Source organism: Culex quinquefasciatus, chromosome 1 (assembly GCF_015732765.1).
Source record: "Culex quinquefasciatus strain JHB chromosome 1, VPISU_Cqui_1.0_pri_paternal, whole genome shotgun sequence".
NCBI classification, from domain to species: Eukaryota; Metazoa; Arthropoda; class Insecta; order Diptera; family Culicidae; genus Culex; species Culex quinquefasciatus.
In genome coordinates, this window is record NC_051861.1 from 46,042,204 (window position 1) to 46,066,580 (window position 24,377).

Consider the following 24,377-nt stretch of genomic DNA (forward strand, 5'->3'; position numbering starts at 1 on the left):
CTTCATTCTCCTCAAATTTATTAAAAGAAACGTCCCCCTTACTTAACATACCCCGCGACGGTCCTCGCGACAAAGTTGTTCACCACGATCCAAAACACGGTCGAGACGGCATTCGGAACCCCGGTTGGGAAGCTCAGCACCCGCCCGAACGGATCGAAGCTAAAGTTGTCCCCAAACACCACCACCGGAGTGTAGCGATAAAAGATCGAAATGACCACCAGCACAAACGCCAGCACGCCGTACAGCCCCCAGCGCAGTCCAAACTCGTAAATCGTGCGCCGGGACGAGTCCTTCGATTTGGCCTCGCCGAGCTGGGTGTCGACGGCGACCAGCTTGCGTTCGACCTTCACGTAACCTGTGTAATTGTCACGCATCGAAATGCGGGACAGCTCGCGACGGATCTGGTCCGATTCGGCTTTGAGGGCGCGCGTTTCCGGGCTGTCGCGGAGCAGGAACGACAGGAGCTGGGGATTGACATTTTTGGAATCAGGTTTGCTAAATTCAAGTTGGCCGGCGTTAACCAATACTTACGTTTTTTGTTAATTTCGAAACGAACGCCATCAGAAAGCAAATTATGGTTACGGCGAAAAGTATGTACATTTTATAGATATTCAAAAAAAACTAATTTTACTTAATAGGATTCACTTAAATTAAAAATTTGTAAAATCGACAGAATCATGCACGGCACCAAGACCCAAAATAATTATTAGCTAAAATATTATTAGCGAAATTTTGATATGTTTTGTTTTGGTTTGTCAACGCATCGTGTCAAAATCTTGAGGGGCAGGAAAGTGATGGTTCAGAAGTCTGCAAGATCTTCTGAAGACTTCGGGACCATCCATAAATCACGTGCTTACCCGCATAATCAAATACCAAAGGTGAAACCACAGACAAACAGACGGGACACTCGAGTGCCGAACCATCGTCCTCCAAAAACGGTTATTTCAAATTCAATTTTGTTTCGGCATCCACTCACCCGGCGCTGATGGCGCTGCTGTCGTGACAGCTCGCCCGTCTTTTCTCAGTGTGTGGTGATACGTGTGTTTTTGTTTTCAAGTTGAGCATGAGCACGTGTGAGGCAGCAAATGAAAACAAAAAAATATTATGAAATTCAGAAATTCCAACGGTGATCCACTACCCAGACTTTGCGGGTCAAATTTGGGGAAGTTTCGGCCAGAGTCAGATGAGCGGCTGACCAGCGAGGGAATACCTTTTACCCAACTATCAACCAGATAAGCCTGCTCCACTGCCTGCCGAAGTCGAGGCTGCTGCTGAGGCGCCCGCTACTGCGGAGAAAGCCGGATCCTGTGGTGAAGTCATCTCTTTCGGAGCAACCTGCTTATCCTGCTGCTCAGATTGCTGCTGCTGGTCGTCCTTTTGGCATTTTGACGATGTTGCGTCGATCGTGAGCGCCACTCTTCGTGACTTTTTTCGTCTCATTCGGCCCTTTTGGTTTTGTTGGCTGGCAACTTAATTGCGCTGTGGACACGTTCCCCGCAGATGTTTCCAAATGCCCATCGTGGGGATCAATTCCGTTAGTTTTGAATTAGATTTTCCTATTCCGGCGGCCACTACTGGTGTTTTCGTGACCGGGATATCTTGTTGATGTTGATGTCAGGTGTAATGGTTCATGTGGAGAAGGAATCTTAGACGGAACATGCAAGCAACGGGGAGGACCAGTGGTGTGGTCTCTGTCATTGTGTTTGTCGTGCATCGCTGCAGGTGCTGCCGCATGATTTGCCTCATGAGGTTCTGCCATTGGAAACGGAACCGACCGTGGAACCGACCCACCGTCATTTTCGGCCGTCGGTCTTGATTTATTTATTTTGATTTTGTTACTGATGATCAGCAACAACAAAATTATTTCGAAACAGCTGTTAATGTTTACAATCGTTAAGGCTTGATTGTCTCACGCATACACTGACATGACACATGACAGTAATGGGTTTGTATTGGTGTGTTTGGGCTGCGCTTCGGCATAAACTCACCAGGCAGCGCTGGCGTCGCCGTGATTTGGTGGTTTGATGAAGGACGATGAATTTCAAAAATAACTTGTATGGAGAGTCACGTCTGTTTGTCTGTGGTGAAACTGTCGAAATCATAAGAAAATTATTTCTGGTATGGTTACCATTTGTGATATTGTTGATATAATGTCACGACCATATAACAAAATTAAAATGGTACTATTTCCCGAATTGTTACACTTATCTTGACATATTCGAATGGTTGATTTTTTTTTTTCTACAATTTAATGAACGGTATCTATTCGTCATACGATTAGGATGGTTCGAAACAGCTATTGTTAGAACATAATAGTACTGTAGCCGGTATATGATAAAAGTTATGATACTCGGTATGATTTAGTCAAAGAAACCTAAGCGGAAAATTTCCTAAATTTCCTAAGTCCTAATAATTGAAACAATTGCACAACAATTAATGGTACGATATAATTATTCCTCATATGTTTGGTATTATTTTAAACAGTTTTTGTATGATTGAGCCAAAAATTAATTTTAGCGAAAATTTTCTTAAGTCCCGATGATTCAAACAATTGTTCAACAATTCATGGAGAAATATAACTTTTCGCCATATGGTAAGGATTTTTCGGAACAGCTATTGTTAAAACATAAGATAGCCGACGTAGTATTTCCAACTTGAAGCTCAGCGAAAAACTCTTAAGTCCCAATAATCCAAACAATTGTACAACAATTCATGGAACGATATAACTGTTCGCCAAACGCTTAGGATTATTTGAAACAGGTATTGTATGATTGAGCCAATTGCCGTTCAAGAGCCAAACGACATGCGACACCTAGTGTTGAGTAGCAGAACAGAGCGAAGAATGTCGATTGAAATTTCCGCCCTTTGAGGTTATGTATGCGAATTCTGTTTTGTTAAATTCCAGCGTTGAAAACAACTTTTGAGCAAAAATTCGAGCTGATACTCTGTTAACTTTTGATGCTCTATCATTTTAAACAATATTATTTTTTCAACATTATTTTTTTTCAATTTTTTTTTATTGCGTTAATTTATAGAGGGCAAAGAGTTAACAATCGTACTACTTGATTTTTTTCTCAAAAGTTGTTCTATGAGCTGTAAATTCAATTTTAAGTTTGCATTCCTATATATGTAACCTACATATGTAACCGAACAGCGAAAATTTGAATCGTCATTCTTCGATGCTTTGCGCCATCTGTCGGAATTTTTGAGCTTTTGATCGCGAATTGAACTACAGCAAAAAAAAAATCCTAAGTCCGAATAATTCAAATAATACTTTAACAATTCATGGAACGATATACCTGAATTCAGCGAAAATTTTCCTAAGTCCCAACAATTCAAACCATTGTTCAACAATTCATGGAACGATATACCTGAATTCAGCGAAAATTTTCCTAAGTCCCAACAATTCAAACCATTGTTCAACAATTCATGGAACGATATACCTGTTTGCCATATAGTTTGTATGTAAAGCTAATTTATTTTCGTGATAATTTTTATAAGTCCAAATAATTTAATCAATTGATTGACCATTATCAGAACGATAACTGTTCGCCATGTGATTGGTCTATAATTTATTTGTATGGTTCTACCATACATGTTACGATATATTTATGATAAATTTTGAGGCCACATTTCATAATAAAATGCATTTTAAACCGCCAAACGTAATGTAACTGAGATAGCTCAATTAGATAAGGCGGCAGCACCACGGAAGAATCAACAGGAGACATCATCATCAAACGGTAACAAATCCCGGACATTACAAAAAAAAACGCTCACCATTAATAATCATATACTTACCATTCCCGTTAAATCCATAGTTCCCAGAACATTTGTAAAGTTCATTTTTTGGCTCCTCCCTTTTCAAATGGTGTCGGTAAGTGTCGGTAAAGCAGTTCACCATTTAAAATCATATTTTATTAATTTGTGGTACGGTTCACATAAAATAAGAATTGAACAGTTTGGGGTAGGGTATGACTATGATCCACGAAAAAAATCCCTTGTAAAAATGTATTGTAACATTACCTAACGACCTATTTAATAAATTGTAGGATTGTTTGGGGAATGGAAAATGTACGGTTGCACCCTATTTGGTGTATTATTAAGATCATTTAGGAAAAATCATTCGACAAATGGTGACTGTATGGTTGTTGACTATGCGGGAGAGCACTTAGAAAAGTTTAACTCCATGTTGCACGCACACATTCTCACTTTTAATTTCTCGATTGGCCCTAAAGCGTGGATTAAAATATCTGTACACTTCACAGCATACTTTAACATTCATATCCCTAAAAAAATCAGCCTCTGTATCCGTCAAACAAGCTTCCACCACCGACCACTCGGCGGCACTGCTGCTCACTCGTTGCGTCATCTGTCACAAACGTCATCGCGCTCCGCAGGGAAAGGAAAAACCTCGCTGCAAACGAAAAGAGCTGCCATCCAGTCGGGAGGTTTGTGAGTCGTGGTCGTCGTGTGAAATTCGGTTCGCATTCCAGAATACTAAGGATTTTGTGGTCCTTCGGGCTATACGTGTTTCGACCCCGACAACCAGTCCGTGTATAGATTGCGCGAACGATGGCCGGATTGCTATCAATTTCGTCGCGTAACCTCCCGCGAACCGCGCTTCGAATCAGCCTTCGATCGCTGGAGGGAAGCAACCAGCAGGTAAGATTGAAGGGGCTCGTCGTCCCGGACAAATTCCCGGAACATTGTTTATGACCCGTGACTCGTCAGTTGGTAGAGTTTCCTTTGAAGATTCGTCTCACAAATCAAGTAAGGTGAAAATTCTGTGACCATCTTCAGTATTATGTAATCTTGCCGAGGGAAATATTCGCCAACGTGCCGCTGGAGAGGCTCGCTCGGCTAATAATAGTCGGGACAATTCGCTGATAAGCCCGCTGCTTCGTTGTTATCAGAGCACTTTTTTGCTAAATCTTTACGAAATTTTGCTCTCCTGAACAGCCCCATCGCGAATCGATTGAATCCCTGCAAACTTCTCTCGTATGTGTCTGCTGCCCCCTTCCTTCTCGCCCCCGGCAACTTTGTCATCGCCGCATGCTGCGATGTGTGCAATTTTTTGTGCTAGGGCAATTGTGTCATTTGTTGCCCTACTTTGTTTGGCATACTATTTTTGTTTACTTTTTCATGCAAAATCAGTAACAACTTTTCAAAAGGGCGAAACCCTCAGTTGTAAACAAACTGAGTTTTCATCAGAATCATGTAAAGCGAACAAAACTGATTCTAAAACACCCTCCAACATCTCAAAATTCCGAAAATACGTAGTTTTACAAGCAAAAACAAAAGGGCTAATCAACAACATCAATCAAAACAAACCAAATTGAGTTTCCGCCCTTGTGTTTTCAGCCAATCACGAGGGGCGAATGTAGTGTTTTCTGCAAGTTCCGACGTATATTGAAAAACACTAAATTTTCGTTAAAATTTAGTGAATTTTAACCTGACAATCCTCAAAATGGATCAAAATGCATGTTTCTGATGTCTCTGACTACAATTGCACAACAAACACAGATTTGTATGATCCTAAATACATAACTTTGTAATTTCAATTATTGTTGAATCGGATCTGGTCTGGTTTCACAATCTAGACATGAAGGTCCATAATTTACCGGTTCTTGGGACATCTGGGGATTCTGGGTCGAGCAGTTGCAGGAGAGCAATTCCATGTCAAATAGGGAATCGGTTGTACCCGACCCTCTCCGATTTCAATGAAACTTGGTAGACATGTTATCCTAGACATACATAAACCATTTTTGTGTATATCGAGCCAGTTACACATTTGAGAAGGGCGTAAGTGTTTTAAATATTTTTGTATTTCGTAATTTAAATATGGCTATATCTCGAAGCCGTATCAAAACGTGGTTAAATACAAACTTGTAGGAAATTTGACGGGCTTTCCGAAAAAAATACACTGAAAGAAAAAAAAAACTCTCCACTTTTATGAGATTTTTTGATTTTTAAGTTTAAAAGTCAAATTTGAAGGTGAGCCCACGATTTTTCTTCGTTCAAAATTTTTGTGAGAATAGCCTAAGATGTTACAAAAAGACTCACGAGAAATGCAGGATGGAGCAACTCACCCTAAAAAAATACAAAAATCATTTACTGAATCTGTTTTTTTTTTTCAAAAGTGCTCTAAACTTCAAAATTTTCAAAAACCGAACTCGTGTCGATTCTCCAGACAATTTTACATAAAAGTCTCCATATTGACCATTGTCCTAAGTCCAATCCTTGTGAAGTTACAGCGGTTTTAAAAATAAAATTGTTGAAAAAATAGGTTTTTTGATGGTTTTTGGCAATTTCTATATGACAGACTTGATTTTTCAGTCTCAAAAATATTTTTACCGGAAAGCAGGCCCAATTTCCCATAAGTTTGTCTTTGACCACATTTTAATTGGATGCATGGGCTTGCAGATATAAGCTAATTTACTATCCAGGTTACTACACTACACTGAAAAAATATTATATTTTCAGTTATGATCAATGTAGTTAGCTTATATCTGTAAGCCCATACATCCAATTGAAATGTGGTCAAAGACAAACTTATGGGAAATTTGATGAGCTTTCCGGTAAAGATATTTAGGAGGCTGAAAAATTAAGTCTGTCATATAGAAATTGCCAAATTTTTTCAACATTTTTGCCTTCCTCACCTCACTGAGGCAAGGCTATAAAATCACTCGAGAAATGAACTTCTTAAATACACCTCCTAGATATACCTCCACGTATACCTATCGACTCAGAATCAAATTCTGAACAAATGTCTGTGGGGATGTGTGTAGACACGTTTTTTTCCACACGATTATCTCAGAACTGACTAAACCGATTTTGGCCGGATCCACCTTATTCTGTTCGTTTTGGGGTCCCCTAAGACCCTATTAAATTTTATTTTGTTTAGTAAAGTATTTAAAAAGTTATGCCAAGAAAAAGATTTTTGTAGATACAAAAAAGGGTGATTTTTGCATAACCTCAAAATGCCGGGTCTTTTTGTTTACGTCCGAGAGTCGCGCCAGATGCGAAACGCCCGGTTGCCATATTGCTTCAAATGAGAGTCTGCATGTTTTCTGGAAAAGTCTGTATCAGGTATATATTTTTTTCATAAACTTATTTTCATTATTACTTTGTAAATGTGAGGAAGGCACCACCCACCTAATGGTGGATTAAGAAACGTTTTATTTTTAAAACCGCTGTAACTTCACAAGGATTGGACTTAGGACAATGGTCAATATGGAGACTTTTATGTAAAATTGTCTGGAGAATCGATTCTCGTGTTCAGTTTTTAAAAATTTTGACGTTTAATGCACTTTTGAAAAAAAAAACAGTTTCGGTAAATGATTTTTGTATTTTTTTAGGTGAGTTGCTCCATCCTGCATTTCTCGTGAGTCTTTTTGTAACATTTTAGGCTATTTTCACACAAAAATCGTGGGCTCACCTTCAAGTTTAAATTCAAAAATCAAAAAATCTCATAAAAGTGGAGTGCTTTTTTCTTTCAGTGTATTTTTTTCGGAAAGCCCGTCAAATTTCCTACAAGTTTGTCTTAGACCACTTTTTGATACGATGCAATGGCTTCGAGATACAGCAATATTTAAATGACGAAATACAAAAATATTTAAAACACTTACGCCCTTCTCAAATGTCATTATCGAGTGTAACTGGCTCCAAATACACAAAAATGGCTTTTATAGGCATAGGATAACATGTCTACAAAGTTTCATTGAAATCGGAGAGGGTCGAGAAAAAAGTACCTAAAAAATTCCTGTTTTGGGCTGGAATTGCTCAGGACAAAAAGTTAGTGTAGGGAGGTTTAGGAGGAATGTCGTACAAAATCATCGCCTCCGTAACCATTGAAGCTATGCAAAGCTTGAGAAGGCAGGATGGTGTCGCGGGGTGGCCTAGTCGTCAGCTGCCATGTCTCCCACTTCCGGAGGGGCACCCCAAGAAACGTCACTTCAATATAGACCACATCGTCAAACCAACTTGCTACTTACTGTGTATCATAGCCGTGATCCTTGCTCAACGATTCTTGGCCAGAATCGGACTCCTTCTGAAGGCTTTCTAGACCCATTTTTTTATCACTGAGGTCGCAAATATCACTGTATTATCACTGACTGTAACGTTTCACAATGATAAAATAGTTGTTTAACAATTTTTTTCCTTAAAAACCCGCAATACCGTTGTTTTGGTTGGGTGGGTGGCGAATACGGTGGGGCGAAAATGTAGGCACGCTCTTCAAAAAGGCGTAATTTTTTTTTCTTAATTTTTAATAGCAAAAACGCAAATTAAAATCAAATTATTCGCTCTACAGCATTGCCTCGGCGTTCTCGATTGCGAGATTCCTACTCGAAACTAGGTGTCCGAAGGCTTGATTGTTGAGGCAATTGCAAACCTCTTTTTACACCTTAGCTTCCATCCACCCCGGGATTCGAACTGACGACCTTTGGATTGTTAGTCCAACTGCCTACCAGCGACTCCACCGAGACAGGACCCAGGGAGACGACTCCTACAGCTGGACTGAGCTAACGACCTAACCTTTTTTTAGGTTAGTCCGGGGCCAACATTTACTTCCCCCATCCGACGGAAGGCGTGATCAGACAAATCTCGTCTCGAAAAATGCCACCGAGACCTTCTGGGATCAAACCCAGGCCGACTGTGTGAGGGGCAATCACGCTTACCCCTAAACCACGGGTCCTGGCAAAAACACCTTAATTTCAAATTGCTCTCTATGATGAAATTATTGTTGATGGTTTTCATGCTTTTTTTGTGGAAATAGGAATTGATCGAAATTGCAGGCCAAGGGTGAATGATGCTCTTCAGTTGACGCTCAGGCGAGAAACATCCTGGAAGGAGCGCGTCTCTGACTATTTCCGTAGTCCCGTTAGATCATTCTTGATCAGCACAGTATAGCTCTGGTTCCTTGCAATTGTCCTATTTTCTTACCTCCACGTTGGCTTGGTTTCGTCATCATGATGACAAAGTGTGACCTTGCTGGTGGCCTGTGGAAACGACTCGTAAAGCTTTGACCAGCAATGGTCGGAGTCGAGACGGCTAAAAGAAAGGGACGTACCAATGTGGGACAGGGAAGTAATTGGTGATTGTAGACGGTATTGTTTTGATTCGCAGTATGTTGAGTCAACTGCTGTGGATGTACTTTTTTATGGTAGTCCCATACACTTTTCTCTCGCAAATGAGACAACAGAAAAATACCCTTGAGATTTTCTTAAAGGGGCATATATTTCAAACAAAACAATGTAAATGGGCAAATGACGAAGTGTAAACAAAGAGTCTAACCTGCTCACTACAGTTGATGTTCAACGAATAGAGTGGGCTCCGCACAAATCGAAACCGGGGACACCGGTGTAGCAAATCCCGACGCTGCAAGCGCTCCACTTCACGCAGACTCATCACGAAGAAATCTTCATCATTTTCCGGAAATCCATTTTCCACTCGTTTTGAGATTTGGACTAACCGTACTATTTCACCCTTAAAATAAAATTGGCTAAACTAGCTAATTTACGTATGGTCCTAAAATTCATTTTCCTATCATATAATTAGATGGAATGTCGATAACTGCTCTACTTACCCTACTCCCCCCAAAATCAACGATAAACGTCAAATTTCAAGCAGGTTTTTGTTGTTCTTATTTTTCTAGGTCAGCCAAGCTTCCCGTTCCTACCACCAGGGGCGTGCCGTTCTGCAGAGATTGGTTCGGGCAGCCGCCACCGAGGCAGCACCATCGTCGCAACAGTGAGTATTTTTGACTGTTTACTTGTCCTGGTGTTTTCGTTTTCCATTTCACTTGTTCACTTTGATTTGAAACTATTTTTAGTGTTTGGCATTTTGTTGTTTATTGAACGCGCTTTTGATGCGCCGGTTCCGTTACTAACTTTTTATTTGTGTTATTTTGAGACGCTAGTTTAGCTTGCGCTTGTGCGTAAATTACTTTCAGTTTTGTTTGATTTGAAACAGTGCCAAATTTGTTTCATTCACAATATTGTTTGTTTTTCTTCAATTCTAGATCTACCATCGTCGCCTCGAGATGGATGCTCTCGGAGCGAAACATCTTCACCTCGGCCAGGCTGCTGAGTTCCGAGATCGTGAAGGTGCCACCGTTTGCCGACTCTGTGTCGGAGGGTGACGTAAAGTTTGAGAAGAAGGTGGGCGATGCCGTGGCCGCCGACGAGGTCGTGATGGAGATCGAGACGGACAAGACCACGGTGGGCGTTCCGTCGCCCGCGCACGGTATCATCGAGGAGATCTTCGTCGCGGACGGTGACACCGTAAAGTCCGGCCAGCAGCTGTTCAAGTTGAAGGTCACCGGTGAAGCCCCCAAGGCTGCTGCCAAACCCGCTGAGGCGGCTGCACCGGCTGCGGCTGCTCCTCCGCCGCCACCACCCCCGCCAGTGGCTGCCGCTAGGCCACCTCCACCAGCGGCCGCTGCTGCTGCCCCTCCGCCACCACCACCGCGGCCAGCGGCTCCGATTAGCAAAATGCCCGTCGCGGCCATCCGTCACGCACAGGCCATCGAAGCGGCCACGGTGAAGGTGCCCCCAGCGGACTACAGCAAAGAAATCACCGGAACGCGCTCTGAGCAGCACGTCAAGATGACCCGCATGCGGTTGAAGATTGCGTCGCGCCTGAAGGAAGCCCAGAACACGAACGCCATGCTGACGACGTTCAACGAGATCGATATGAGGTAAGCGAACGAATCATCGCTAAGCGATTCCGCGCTAGAAGCTGTCGTCATTCTGCGCCAGTTGACTCAGCGTCTAACGGGGCGTGCGCGCACGCCAAATATCTCAAGTTACGCAACGCAAACGACCCGAAAATACCATTCATCATTTATAGAAAACCTAGAACCGTGCGTGTTTCGTACAGGCAGATGGAAAGATTAAATCGCTTAACTTAAAAGTTTCCTTCTCCGACCACGGTGCGTCGCCACCAACTGGGCCGGCCCGACGTCAGACGCGATTCGTGGTGATCTCACGTGATGGTCATAAACAGCGAAATTATCACATGGGCGCAACGTACTAGCCAATTATCAGCCGCAGCCAACAGTCGAGTCTTACTGATTGCGGGATTGGCCGTGAACTTGCATGCACGGGCGGCGTAAATAGATTGATACAATTTGATTACAAACATATCGGAGCGATTACCATTCGAGTTTGGTCTCGTGCGGGTCGTCACGTGCTCTCTCCACTCTGTTTGGTTTGTTTGGGGGGCTTGGCTACTGGCCAGCGAATGAAGGCGGTTGGCGCTGTAGTGTAGAGTAAACAAAGCAGCAAATTCTGATAAGCTGTTGAGCAAGTTGATCGTTTGGTTCATGCGGAGTTCAGTGTTCTGTTTTGATTTATAGATTTTTTCCAACATTTAAACTTTGTCCTAAAAACTGAAAAAGATCCAATATTCCTTGATCCAAAAAACTTTCTATTTTCCAGTTTGGCCTGCAACAGCCGTTAATTAACAGTGAAGAATAATGTAGATATTCTTGAAATTGCATTGCATTACTAAAACGGACTTCATATATGCAGTTATGAATGCAACCAAATCCATTGAAACTACCTGGCTTAAAAGCTGAAGAATTGCCCTATTGTTCGGTGGTAGGAGCCCTTATACCAATCGTACTGGAAAACAACTTTTTTATGCGTATGGATCGTCTGTTCCATTTAAAATGTTCATTGCGTCTTCATTCCAAGCTGTTGTAGCAGTTGGTCTAGATTTTGTTTAATGATGCCACAAAACAGATCTTCCGGCTATTTCCAGTTCTTCTTTACTTCCCTTTTTCCTTCTCACACTTCTCTTTCTCGGCATGTTCACGCCTGCTCTCGACGCGTGGACGCCCTCAGGGCAAACTGTTCACTGACCGATTGTCCACCCGCTTCGCCCCCGACTGAACCCGTGCGAAATTTCACCGCTCGTCCGGACTTCATCTTCTGATGCAAGCGCGTGCGTCCACAGTCCGGCAAACAAACCGCTCCGCGACGATCGTAGCAGGCGAAAACGAAACTATTGGCACTACGCCCCCCGGGGCATGGCCTTCCTCTAACGTGGGATTTCTGCTCCAGCGCCTCTGACGAGACAGGAGAAACCGGGACCGACGTTTTACTTCACCATCCGATAGAAGCTCAGTGGATAAGGCGGGAATCGAACCCGCGTCTCATAGCATCATCGGGATCGGCAGCCGAAGCCGCTACCCCTGCGCCACGAGACCCATCGTAGCAGGCGAAGCTTTCCGAAAATGGTTTTTGAACGAGAAGCATGCTGTCAACCTGATGGTCGCCTGTCGTGGTGACAGCTTGGCTGTAGTGTTTTTCACAGCGCAGTGAGGGTCGGTTGTTGACGAGCGAGGGGTTTTCAGCAACAACACCCGTATTGTGAAGGGGAATATTTTTTTAACTTTTCCAATGAAGTTCCACTCGTTATAGATCATCCGACTCTCCAGATATTGTCGCAGCATCCATTGTTTGTTTTCAATGTTTAGGTTACGAAATCTGTCAAAATTAAACGCTGATCCAGTGCAAACAGCCTGTTGTCCTAGGAAAAAAATTCTTGAAACCAGCAAAACAATCTTCTGGTTAAGTTCATCACTTCTAATGTTCAAAATTGTTACGAATTGATTCTTTGGTTTGAGTGAAGCACAGCACAGAAATTCTTCCTCAAAACACAAAACACAAAACACTCAATTGCAGTTTTAGGAGGTATTAGATTATGACAAACAAAAAAAAAACAAACTTGCTCTTTTTGACAGTTTGGCAGCTTTGTTTGTTTGCAGAAGCGTCAGACTGCATACATTTGGCTTTGTTAGCGAGTTTGTGTAAACTGTCAAACACGACAAAGGACGAGTTTGTTTTTCATAGTCTTACCTGCTTTACTACTTAAAAACCATACAAAGCGCAAAAAACAACCCCTACCTGTAATTTGTAATCATTATTCCAGCCAACCTCCTGTGGCCGAATGGTTACGGGTTTCGCCTCATAAGCGGAAAGTCATGGGTTCTTCTCAGGGTGGCAGCCTTAGGTTTAAGTTCAGAGGTAGCAGCAACCGCATGAGTATAAAACGGTTGCTTCACGTGCTCTTCAAGCATGTGATCGATCTTGGGATAATCCTTTGCGCCTCTTCCCAAAATACTTTCCTCGTGTCTTCGCATGTAAATAATGCCCAGCCGATCGGTATTGCACTGCAGTCCAGTCGCATTGTCCAGATCAGAGCAAAGGGAACACCGCTAGAGTAGCGCCGCAATAAGACAATTGTCTTTACAAGACCCCGCGCGGCAAATAATAGCTGCTGGGAAGAGCTTGAAAAATGACACGAAAAAATTGTCACCGCGGTTCTAGCGATACATAGCGCACAAGGCACAAGGAAAGGAGTTTACAGCATCTGGATGAAACAGCACTTTCCCTCTCAATAGGGACTGTGTTATAGATCTGGAAATGCTTAATAACAGTAAAAATGGGTAACACGCTACAATAGTTCTCGTAATCAGGATTAAGTGGCTTAATACTCAAACAGAAAAAAAAACCATTATTCCGCACTTAAATGCGTCGTCAACGTTATGCTTATCAATTCCACCAAATTACTCAGCTCAGCCTAAAACCATTGAAAGCGCTGCATTATCACGATGACCTTCGGATGGAAAGCCCTGCTGTTCTTTGTCATCGTCGATTGTACTGCTGCTCGAAGACATCCTGTTTATTTGTACAGTTCCGCACTCATCCAACGCCTAGCGGATCAATCGACCGGAATATTCGACTGCTGGACCTTCCAACTGTCGAACGATCCGAATCAACTGGATACTATGGACAAACTGCTACAATCCGGCGAACTTGCGAGCATTCCAAAGAAAGTGATGTCACTCGATGATGCGTTCTTAACTTATGAACGTCAACCGAAGTTGCTGTTGATTTTTGGAGATTATCATCACGCACGTTTGAAAATGTTGTCTTCTTACCTGCTGCAGCAAGAGTTTGAAAATTCCGTTAAAATCTGTGTTTTTCATCAGAAATTAACGCGAACCGAGCTCTTTCAAATCAACAGCATTTTTGTTGAAGCAATGTTGCTAGACGTGATTTTCCTTCGAACGGATCGACTTGAAGTGCGACGTGTGCATACTTTCTATCGTGAGTTGTACGAGTGGCTTGGCCCGGTTGCATTTCATGAGCTTTTTGAGGACCAAACATCTCGTCTAGCTGGGCACACCGTACGAATTTTGTACAAGATGCGCTAAATAGATACACTTTTGGCAACTAAGAAGAACCCGCTGAATGGTCGAGTTTTGGAATGGATCTTTAGTACGATTGAGCAAATGAATGGAACTTTTGAAATTCGTCGAATGAAATGCTTCGATTTCGAATCGGAAGACGAATGCTTTCGAAGGCAAAGCGTGACCGGCCTCACCACGTCATTTGTGTTTGGGCTGGATGTTACAATTAAGGAGAGAGTTGATAGTCAGTTTTTGAGCTCTGTCATACCAGACAAATTTCAGGTTGCCATTCCGAGGGGCCGCCAGCTCACGGTCTATGAATTGTTCTTCATTCCCTTTGAGTTAGAACTGTGGATCATGCTAGTAACGCTGATGATTATTGCATGTGTCCTCATGGGACTTTTCCCAGACCTGTTCCAGAACGATCTCATCCTACTGCCAGTTTGTGGGTTCGAGCGACAAACGCTAAATCACGTGTCTCGGTTGGAGAAATTTGTTATTTTCCACTTGATTATCATCACCTTCGTACTGTCCAGTACGTACGAGTCCAAGATCATCGCGTACATGACAAGCTTCCCTCACGTTCCAAATCCAAGAACGTTAGAAGATCTGCTCCAAGCCGGATTCACCGTGGAGACCGACCCGAGCGGTTCAACATGGGTCATGAAAGATCCTCGATTGAGTCAAGTGTTGAAGCAGAATCCGTCCTCATCTAACATCATCGACCCAACCAATAATCATCTGGGATATTGTGGAAGCTCACGCGAGATTCAGTTTCTCGTTGATCATCCCAGGAGCTACGATATCAGATTGATGCTTAGTCGTTACGTGATTCTGGATCAACTCCCAATCGGTATCTTTGTTTCGTTTTATTACACGGGACCTCGTAACCCGCTCAAGAACAGGTTCCGTCGGACCGAGTTGGTGTTCTTCGAGGCCGGTTTGATGGCTTTTTGGACGCGGAACTCGTTGTGCAACATTTTTGGCGTAGATCATGCCAATCGGGTAACGGATTGTGGCGGATCCAGTGGAAACATTTTGAGAATGGACAAGCTGGGACCGGTTTTCGTTGTGTTGATGGTTGGATGCGGGTTGGCAACGCTGGTCTTTATTGGGGAGTGGGTCAGTTTTTGGGTGAAAGGGCGTGGCACAATTTGGACGCAGCGTTTTTTGGGTTGCGCTTCGTGGAAGATGCATCGGACTTTGCTGAAACTATATACAAATGTCAAAAACCGTTTTTAGAAATTTACTAAAAAATAGACTTGGTACTGCAATTATTACTATTGACAAGAAAGAACTTGGGGCGTAATCTAACCACAAGTTCTTCCAGGATGCTTTCTTCGGACTGGCTGCGCTTGCGTTCGATTAGATTAGATTAGATTAGAAAAAATAGACTTGGCAAAATTGTTAAATGTTCTTATTTTCATTCATTTGAAAAACATATCTGTAGCGCGTGGAATATTAGATTTTTCTTTAGGAATTTTCCATTCCTTAAAATCAAAGTATTATCGCTTGCTTTTATTTTGTTTTTAGTTTTTTCCAATCTTACGAACATGATCAGTTCTTAGAAAAGTAGTTTAATGGGAAAAATTACGGTTTCTACCGTCTGATTTTCTGAAGATTAATCCACCCGAAATTAGTTATTTTTCAATTCAATACGGTTTTATTGTGAATAATCTAATTACAATTTGTTAATATCTGGAGTTTTTTTTAAAAGGTCCAATAAACCAAATTTTCAGTTTTTGCTTTTTGGGTGTTTTTTAACACCCCTGACTCAAAGCTATTACAGGAACACCCATCTAACAGAGTTTTTGTGTTCATTTCAGGTGTTGTTACGTCATAATTCAATGTTAGAGCAATTGTTTCTGTTTATCAATGCATAAACGCAATGGATTACCGGACGGGCCAAAATTTCTCATAGATGGCGCTGTTCGTTTGGTAGTAAGAAATTCAAATTTGTTCTGAGAAAATTACTTTTTCATTAATATCTCAAAAACTACGCAATGTAGCCTCACAAAATTTGACCTACTGATTGAAAAAAAAATTACCTTTTACCAGGTCAAATTTAAAGCATAAGCGATGCTTAACTTGGGAAATATTGAATTTAAACTGATTTTCCCCATACATTTTTTAAATCGATTACTACCAGCGTGACAGCTGCCGCCATCATCGTTTTTCTCTTTCTCGCCTCGCTTTTGACAGCGAGATCAGTCAAAACGAGATGTCAAACCAGAAATATTTTGTTTTGTTTGTTGTGGTCCGCGATTTAAATCTCCGTCGGAACGGACACCACAAGCCATTCCGTCGCCTTTGTCCTTGCCCTCCGGGGTTGCACTCCCTAACGGAACACTTGCCGCTGCTGCTGTCCCAGATGGAAAAAGGCGCGCGTGGAATTTTCTGCGCGAAATGTACAGGTAAGGTTGGTTCACAGTTTAAAAGATGAACGGATTTCTAATGATATGTTTCCAAAGGTTGATGGACGCGGCCAACCAGGCCGCGTACGTAGCTGGATGACCATTCGGGGGACGCAGAAGATAAGGATGTCCTGTCCGGTCTCAATGAGGTCCAGCGTTTAAAAGCGACTTTGGTTGGATGGCCATCCGTGGGCTGAGAAGGGCGGCAGGGATCAGGAGAACGACGTGTCCAGCACGTCTGGATCTTGGGTGATTTCGAAGGTTTCGCTTTTGAGTGGGGATTTTGCCTTTTTAGCGAGCCTCGACTAGTGAAGTGGCAGCAATCCAGGACAATTTGCCGTTGGCCTTAATTTCAAACGCAGGAATCTGGTGACCCCACCAGAGTTGACCAGAAATGCACCAATCGTGGCAGTTTTCCAGCCAGCGAAACAATTACCTCTCCAAGTGGTCAGGAATGATCTCCAACTGACAACTCCTCACCGCTTCAACCGCTCTTTTGACCATCGCTTGGCACCGAACGAGTACATCCTTTGACCACGAACAAACCGGAAGTAACATCGAGTGAGGTTTAACTCCTCTCAGTCAAATAGTCCATCATCTTGATGCGAGCTTTGCACCGTGGCAGATCCGTAAAGTGACCAAACCCATCCAGAATCCTCCTCTTGCAGTCAATCCACTCAACCAGTGGCAGCCGATGCCTCTTCGCAAGCTCAAAATCGTACCGATCGTGTGCCGGTGTTATTTTGACCGCCCTCGTGCCAAACACCGCGTCAACCGACTCGTCAAAAAACCAGCGGAATTTCCTCCTTCCGTATCGGGTGCTACAGCATGGACGTAATCCCGCGCAAGCGCGCGTACCACCCGTCGTCGGATTCACCGCCACCGCCACATCCCCGAGTAGCGTTTCCGGCCGGGTCGTCGAGATGACGATCCTTGAACTTTATAAGCCACGTCGACCGAAGGTGATTTTGCTCTTATAACCCGGAACCTCAACCAGGGTAGGACCGTTGATTTCCACGTTGTCGACCTCAATGTCCGAGATGGCCGACTCGAGAGAGCAACTCCAACTAGCGATTTATCTGCTGTACCAGATGGAAAAAGGCGCCCGTGGAATTTTCTACGTAATCTGTACAGGTAAGGTCTGGTTCACGGTTTAATGTTGAACGGATTTATAATGATATGATTCCAAAGGTAAGCTGAGAAGCGTCCGGCTGCTACTGATTCGAAGGCCGCTAAGGGAGGCAAGAGGCAAGCTCCGACGTTGACTGCTGTTTCCACCGCCTATACCAAGGAGACTGCGGCCGCCGCCATGAAGCCAACCCCGGTGCCACTAGAGCGGCTGCTGCCAAGAAGAAGGAAGCTTCCGGAGCGAAGAAGGCTGCCACGAAGAAGCCCACCACCAAGAAGGTCACAGCCACCTACGGCATCGAAGCCAGGATGCTGCTATGGCTCGTGCCGCCGGTTTGCTGAAAACTAAGCGTACCAAGATCAGGACCGTTTGAAACTCCGTTGGCCGCGTACTATGCGTCTGTACCGCAACCGCATACGACATCATCAACTGTCCGCTGACGACGGAAGCCGTGATGGAGAAGGTCGAGGACAGCAACATGCTGGTGTTCCTGACCCTTCTGCGCGCCAACAAGAACCACGGAAAGAAGTACTCAGTCAAATTGTCACTAGGGTTGTGACCGGATGGCGTACGTGCGGCTGGCGCGTGACTGCGACGCCCTGGACATAGCAAACTAGATCGGAATCATCTAGGCAGTGTGCCGCGTCTTTAGTTCTACTAACGATCTCTTTTCTCTAAAAAATGTGTGATTTACCTGCCTGATTGTGGGAAACACTCGTTTCGGTCGCCAACAGATAAGTGGGAGAGAGAGAGGGTGAAAGCGATAGAAGAACCGATCATGCAAACGTGGACCAACGCTTTTTCGAAGTCTTGTACTAATAAAATTTCACGTGGGCCGGCAACGATTGCGACATCGGCCGTATGATGACGGGCTCTTGGGACAAGTAGGGTGAGAACGTTAACCAAGATGATCTAATGCGACTTGATTCACACTTAAAGGGTTCGCCGTGAACATATTTTTGGGTTAGGGTTCGTTTTGTTCATCCCACTCGTGAAGACTGAACCAGACGCAGCTCTGTTCGCACTTGCGTGTTGGTCGCAGGTCGGCTATTCTGATCTAACCAGAGTCGTAGTTCACGGCGTGTTTCTCCTTACGGATGCACCAACGGTCTTTTTGGTTACCCACTAACCCAACACCGGAAACCCCAAAATAAACTTTTATTATACATGAATTTTACAAGCTAAACTAGTACAGTCCAGACTGGACTATCCGAAGGCCTTGAAGGCGCCATATTTTGCAAATTTCAAGTCTACCGATAACTAGATAGAAAGGCAAACTATTCAAGTGTTGTGGGAAAATTACAAGTTGGATCAAAATTTGCAAAATAGGGCGCTTCAGATAATCGAGTCTGTACTGTTAGTACATCGTACAAAAACGCACTTAAAATCTAAACTCTACTGCAGAATCGCGATCATTCCATGTCTGCAGGCAGTCCTCCGAAGCGGTTACCGAACGACTTTTTCTGGAAACAACCTACTCACGGTCCAACGAATCCTTCATGGTCCACCCGAGGTCAACGCACCACGTACGTTGTACCGGCTTCATTCTCCCGTTCTTCCGGGCATCGACTTGGCCATACAGCTCGAGCGTAGGCTGCTGAACGGCCTCCTGCGCCTGACGACCGTTTCCGAACGACGAGTAACATACCGTGGTGCTCTCCGATTGCGACTTGTCACCGTGAATCGAGGGCGATCCGTACCCATGCCGAACGATGTTCTTCAGCAGATCCTCAACCTTGATTTTCTTCTCAACAAAATATCGATCTCCTTTTCGTTCTTCGCACAAATTTCCACGATCTGGTAGAAGTTGCGGTCCTCCACCGGCGAACCCCCTTCGGCCACGTCGCAGTCCAATCTGAGGCTCGAAGCCCATTTCCAGCATCCGATCCGCGTCGTCGAGCCTGGTGTGCTATCTAAAAAACAAAACCTTAACTTAGGCAATCCGAGTCTATCTGGCGCAACTCACCTGTTGTTCCTCCAGCGCACCATAAAAATGCACGTGTAGCGGATGTTCGGCGTTCTGAAGTGACGAATCGGGTTGGTGCAAGCACCAGCACGATCGCATCTCTGGAGTGGTTATTGGTGCGCAAGTTCACGATCGATGGGAGCAAGTAACCAGCGGCGACGTTGGTTTGGAACGGTTTGACGCACGTGTGGTCACACTTGCGGCTACACACCAGTGGTATGGCGCACGCGAGTCCACGATCGAAGGAACTTTGGTTGCAGGGGATTGTTTTGCGGCGTTCGTGTTTGCCGTATCCGTGCTGGGTGGTGAGGGTGACACAGTGCAGGAACAATATTTGTTGTTGCAGGGAGGTTTGCTCGTTCCGCAAGGCACCAGCGAGAAGATTCCCTTCGTCGAAGGGAACCCAATGGAATGTGCTGCAAGATCCCTTGGTGGCCGTCGAAATTCTTGAAACTTCCTTCTCCACTGACTAAAACTTCGCTTAGTCGAAAATCGGCAGCACCTTCACAACGCGAAACCGATCATACATGTTCCGCTCCTCATCCGGCCACAGTCCACAAACACTATGCAATAAGGTTAGCCCGTCGAGCTGGCCAAACTTGCGACCCAGCAGCAAGCGCAGCGCCTTTTCTCAAACATCCTCAACGCTACGCAGCGCGAGCTCTTTCAGCTGGGCCGGGCACATTCCGAGTAGCGCCGGTTCACCAAGCTTAACGCGGTCGACCTCCAGGCGGCAACGCTGTGCTGAGTTAGAGGTGTGGCCGGCCAGGTGGACTCATCCAACTTGGGAGCTCGGACGTGGGTTAGCAGGAGTTGCTGGTGTTTCTGCAACTCGGCGAGGAATAGAATGAGGGCACGCCTACGTAGAGGTCACTCGGACGGCGCCACTGTCTGTGTCTCCGGTGCTCAGCACCGTCCACGAAGGTTAAAATGAAGAACGCGTCGACCTGCAATGAAAGGATTTGGTGAGGCTCTTTAAGTTTAGTAAACGTGAGGACTAGGCGATTGTCGTTAGTCAGCTCCGGAAGGTGGGATGGCAGTGCGTGAGAAACTTACCGTCCGCGCGTTTCTCGACGGCCCAGACGACGTTTTCATTATCCGGTAGCTTCAAGACGGCCATTTCGAAAACATCTAGGCCGTAACAACAGACTCAAATCGAGGAGCGTGTACTCGGGACGCATGCCTGATACAGTTGGGGTGAGTCCTCGTTGGCGATGCGAGATCGGCAGCCCTGGGTCGAAGCGAGGAGTTAATTTCGTCGTCCTGACCAGGTTCTTAACTGGTCACCCTCTTCCAGTGGCAAGGCTAGCTGAACTCAGGCCAACGGATGATCGCCTGGGCGTGGCCCCAGTCACGAGGTTGCCCAGCTCTAGGCAGATCAGCTGACCGAGAAAGAAGTTTTCCCCGCGCCACAGCGATTCGTGGTTGAACGGAGTTTTTTTTTCGCTCTGCGGCATTTCGAGGACCTTCCCGTACTCCAACCCGCACGTCCGGATGACATCCAGCAGCCGGAGCGTCCCCGCGGCGTCCGCTTCGGCCATGTATTCGCTCAAGTCGAACGAAACCATGACGTGACTTTGCTCGGCCAAGTTGTAGATCTTCGTCGGGCGGACGGCCGAAATGCACCAGGTAACTGCTGTCGGTCATGTCGCCGTAGTGCAGAATCATCCGGTCATGCTTGTCCTGGATAGATTCTGTTCGCTGCGGCCACTTGAAACAAGTAACTCCTGACGATTCGGCAAAATTACCGCGAAAAGGAACGACAAAAATCGAGAATAAAAACAACAACAACAACAACAGCAGTAAACATAAACAAATCCTACCGTACAGTACCACCATACGGTATTGAAAGAAAAATTTATTTTTTTCTGATTTTGGGCAAATATCACGATAATACGATAAGAAAAAAATATTGCACTGCAGATATGTAAGTTCCGCTAACTTTTACATAGTTTATTTTGAAAACGGCGTGAAAAACTTATTATTTCATTAAAATTATTTTGAACCAGTGTTACTATCCTGTACGGTAACTGTTTACTTTACAGTGGTGCTATCTATTGGTTAAAATTTAGTTCATTGAATCTACCAAAAGAGGGATACAGCGTACAACAAAAGCGAACCTGGCGGCAATTTGGAGAAACACCCCGTCGGGTGTTCCATTGCTAATGATAGGGGATATTATGCAGCTTCCACCAAACCGAAGTGCGCATCTCTTCTGTTGCGCAAAACAATCTGTTGCGCCATACAAAAATGGAGCGGTTTATCGTAAGCGTGTACACCAGCCTGTGGCGCAACAGGCTTTGACAGGTTGCGCTCGTGTTTCGATTTTTGTCTGCTTTCACAATAGCATTAGAGAATGCGTACAACTAGATCACAGCAAAATTTAATCAATTATAGATGTGCTTGATCATCAGCTCCCCAAAGGCCAGGAATTGCTCCTTCTTGAAACGGCAGGTCCGAAACCGCATCATCATCTCCCCCTCCTTCTTCTTTCTCTTCTTCTTCCTGTTTTCCTGCTCCTTGAAGTAGTTTTTCCGTGCACTGCATCCACGGTAGTTGCTGGTATGGTTACCTCCACAGTTGGCGCACTTGATGCGCGCCTTGATTTGCTCTGTCTTGTCTCCCAAGTCCGCTTTGCACGGCAGTGCACACGCCTCAGAGAGGCACTTCACGCAGCGGGGCGAAAGGATGCAGTTCCGCGAGCCGTACCTGACGGGTTGGAACATATCCGGGATGTAGATACTTTTTGTCGATGCCTTCTGCGCTCACGCTCCCCTGCCCGATGGCGGTCGACACTGCGTTGGTTTGTTTACCTTTTTGTACCCGGCCGGTAGACGCAACTGCCTATTTGTATTATGCAATCTAAAAACATTTAAATAAGTTTTACATGGCAGAACACAATATTAAAACAATAATGGCTGAAAAGTTTATTGGTTGAAAATCGAATAACACAAAAAAAATGGCAGTAATGTCAAATAGCCGCATTTTTTCCGAAAATGGGATTCGTTTTCGAGAGTCTTTTCTTCCTCCCACCTCGAGGACAAAATAACAAAACAAAAACAAATTTCTGCCTTTTCATTCTTTCTGCCGTCCAAAATTACTGTCATTTAATTTTCTGCCATTTGATGTTGGGAAGATGCTGCCGAACGATTTTCTGCAGATTTACACGCTACCCGCAAATCCTATTAACCATACATCATTTCCTCTTCTACTTCAGCTTCATCATGGACTTCCGCAAGCAGCACCTGGACGCCTTCGTCAAGAAGTACGGTATCAAGTTTGGCTTCATGTCTGCCTTCTGCAAAGCCACCGCCTACGCCCTGCAGGATCAACCCGTTGTGAATGCCGTCATCGAGGAGAATGTGAGGTTTTTCTAGTTTCGCTGAAATATTTCAAATTTTGAATGTGATTTATTGAACAGGAAATTGTCTACCGCGACTACGTGGACATCTCGGTCGCTGTGGCGTCGCCCAAGGGCCTGGTCGTGCCAGTGCTGCGAAACGTCGAGGGCATGAACTACGCCGACATTGAGCTGTCGATTGCTGCCCTCGCCGACAAAGCCAAGAAGGGTACGCTGGCGGTCGAGGACATGGACGGCGGCACCTTCACCATCTCGAACGGTGGAGTGTTTGGATCGCTGCTGGGAACGCCCATCATCAACCCGCCGCAGAGTGCCATCCTCGGCATGCACGGAATCTTTGAGCGTCCTATCGCGGTGAAAGGACAGGTTGGTTGACATTGCTGGACCATGTTGGGAAGGGTAACCTAAATTGTGCTTCTTCCGCCCTCAGGTCGTCGTCCGACCGATGATGTACGTCGCGCTGACCTACGACCACCGACTGATTGACGGTCGCGAGGCCGTCACCTTCCTGCGCAAGGTCAAGGCCGCCGTCGAGGATCCCCGCATCATCCTGGCTGGACTGTAAACAAAAAAAAAACAACTTGTAATGCCGCCGTTTGAAACTCTCACACACATAACTAGGAGTCGAAGTCGAAGAAGAAGTAACGATAAAAAGTAGCATCACGGCAGAAAACGACGACGACGATGACGACGAGGACAACGGTGATGACGAAATAAATACACCCACACAAACACATACACGCGCTATAGTAAACCAAGTTTTCACCAACATTGTGATGTTTGGAAATGAATTTTTAGTGATTGCAAGAATCTTACAGTAAAGAAAAAGAAGAAACCAATGATAGAACAAAATTAAACCCCACTTGACCCTTTTGTTGTTGCTTTGCCAGACTATCGAGGCTTGTTATCGTACATCGGAGGTACGAAAAAAATAGAGATTTTTGTTACAGCCCAGGAAGAAACTAACCCTTTCTTCAACCCAATTCCGTCGTGCAAGTACTAAGTCAACGCTATCACTTACCTACCGTTAGCCGCCGCCAGCCGTTTGTGTAGATCCGTAACACCGAACCAGTTTTAGGGCTTTGTTTTCGACGACGCGATGATGAGAATCGTTTTGGCGCTACCGTGCAGAAATGAACGGCAAATTAAAGAGAAAAAAAAAAACATCTTAAGAATAAAAGAAAACCGACATGGTTACTACTAATGGCCGTAGATAGATTATTTATTCGATCGAAATTCACATTGTATTTATTTTCATATCTAATAAATTTTTAAACCATTTAAACGGTACACTACAATAA

The 24,377-nt window shown here is 44.6% G+C and overlaps 2 protein-coding genes and 1 long non-coding RNA gene across 3 annotated transcripts; 2 read left to right on the plus strand and 1 right to left on the minus strand.

Annotated features, from left to right (window-relative positions):
- Position 1: 1 nt before the first annotated feature.
- Positions 2 to 733, minus strand: LOC6035502 (guided entry of tail-anchored proteins factor 1). Its single transcript, XM_038256156.1, has 2 exons — positions 532 to 733; positions 2 to 464 (listed from the first exon to the last, which is right to left on the minus strand). Exons 1-2 carry the CDS (start codon positions 598 to 600, stop codon positions 39 to 41), a joined length of 495 nt encoding a protein of 164 aa, XP_038112084.1. The 5' UTR covers positions 601 to 733; the 3' UTR covers positions 2 to 38.
- A 3,645-nt stretch (positions 734 to 4,378) lies between these two features.
- Positions 4,379 to 24,377, plus strand: LOC6035505 (dihydrolipoyllysine-residue succinyltransferase component of 2-oxoglutarate dehydrogenase complex, mitochondrial). Its single transcript, XM_001845627.2, has 6 exons — positions 4,379 to 4,665; positions 9,659 to 9,753; positions 10,025 to 10,702; positions 22,933 to 23,077; positions 23,137 to 23,442; positions 23,507 to 24,377. Exons 1-6 carry the CDS (start codon positions 4,576 to 4,578, stop codon positions 23,639 to 23,641), a joined length of 1,449 nt encoding a protein of 482 aa, XP_001845679.1. The 5' UTR covers positions 4,379 to 4,575; the 3' UTR covers positions 23,642 to 24,377.
- LOC6045884 lies at positions 16,322 to 18,405 on the plus strand. The gene is made up of 3 exons (XR_005278112.1): positions 16,322 to 16,620; positions 16,678 to 17,754; positions 17,812 to 18,405. It is a non-coding gene; the product is annotated as an uncharacterized LOC6045884 (long non-coding RNA).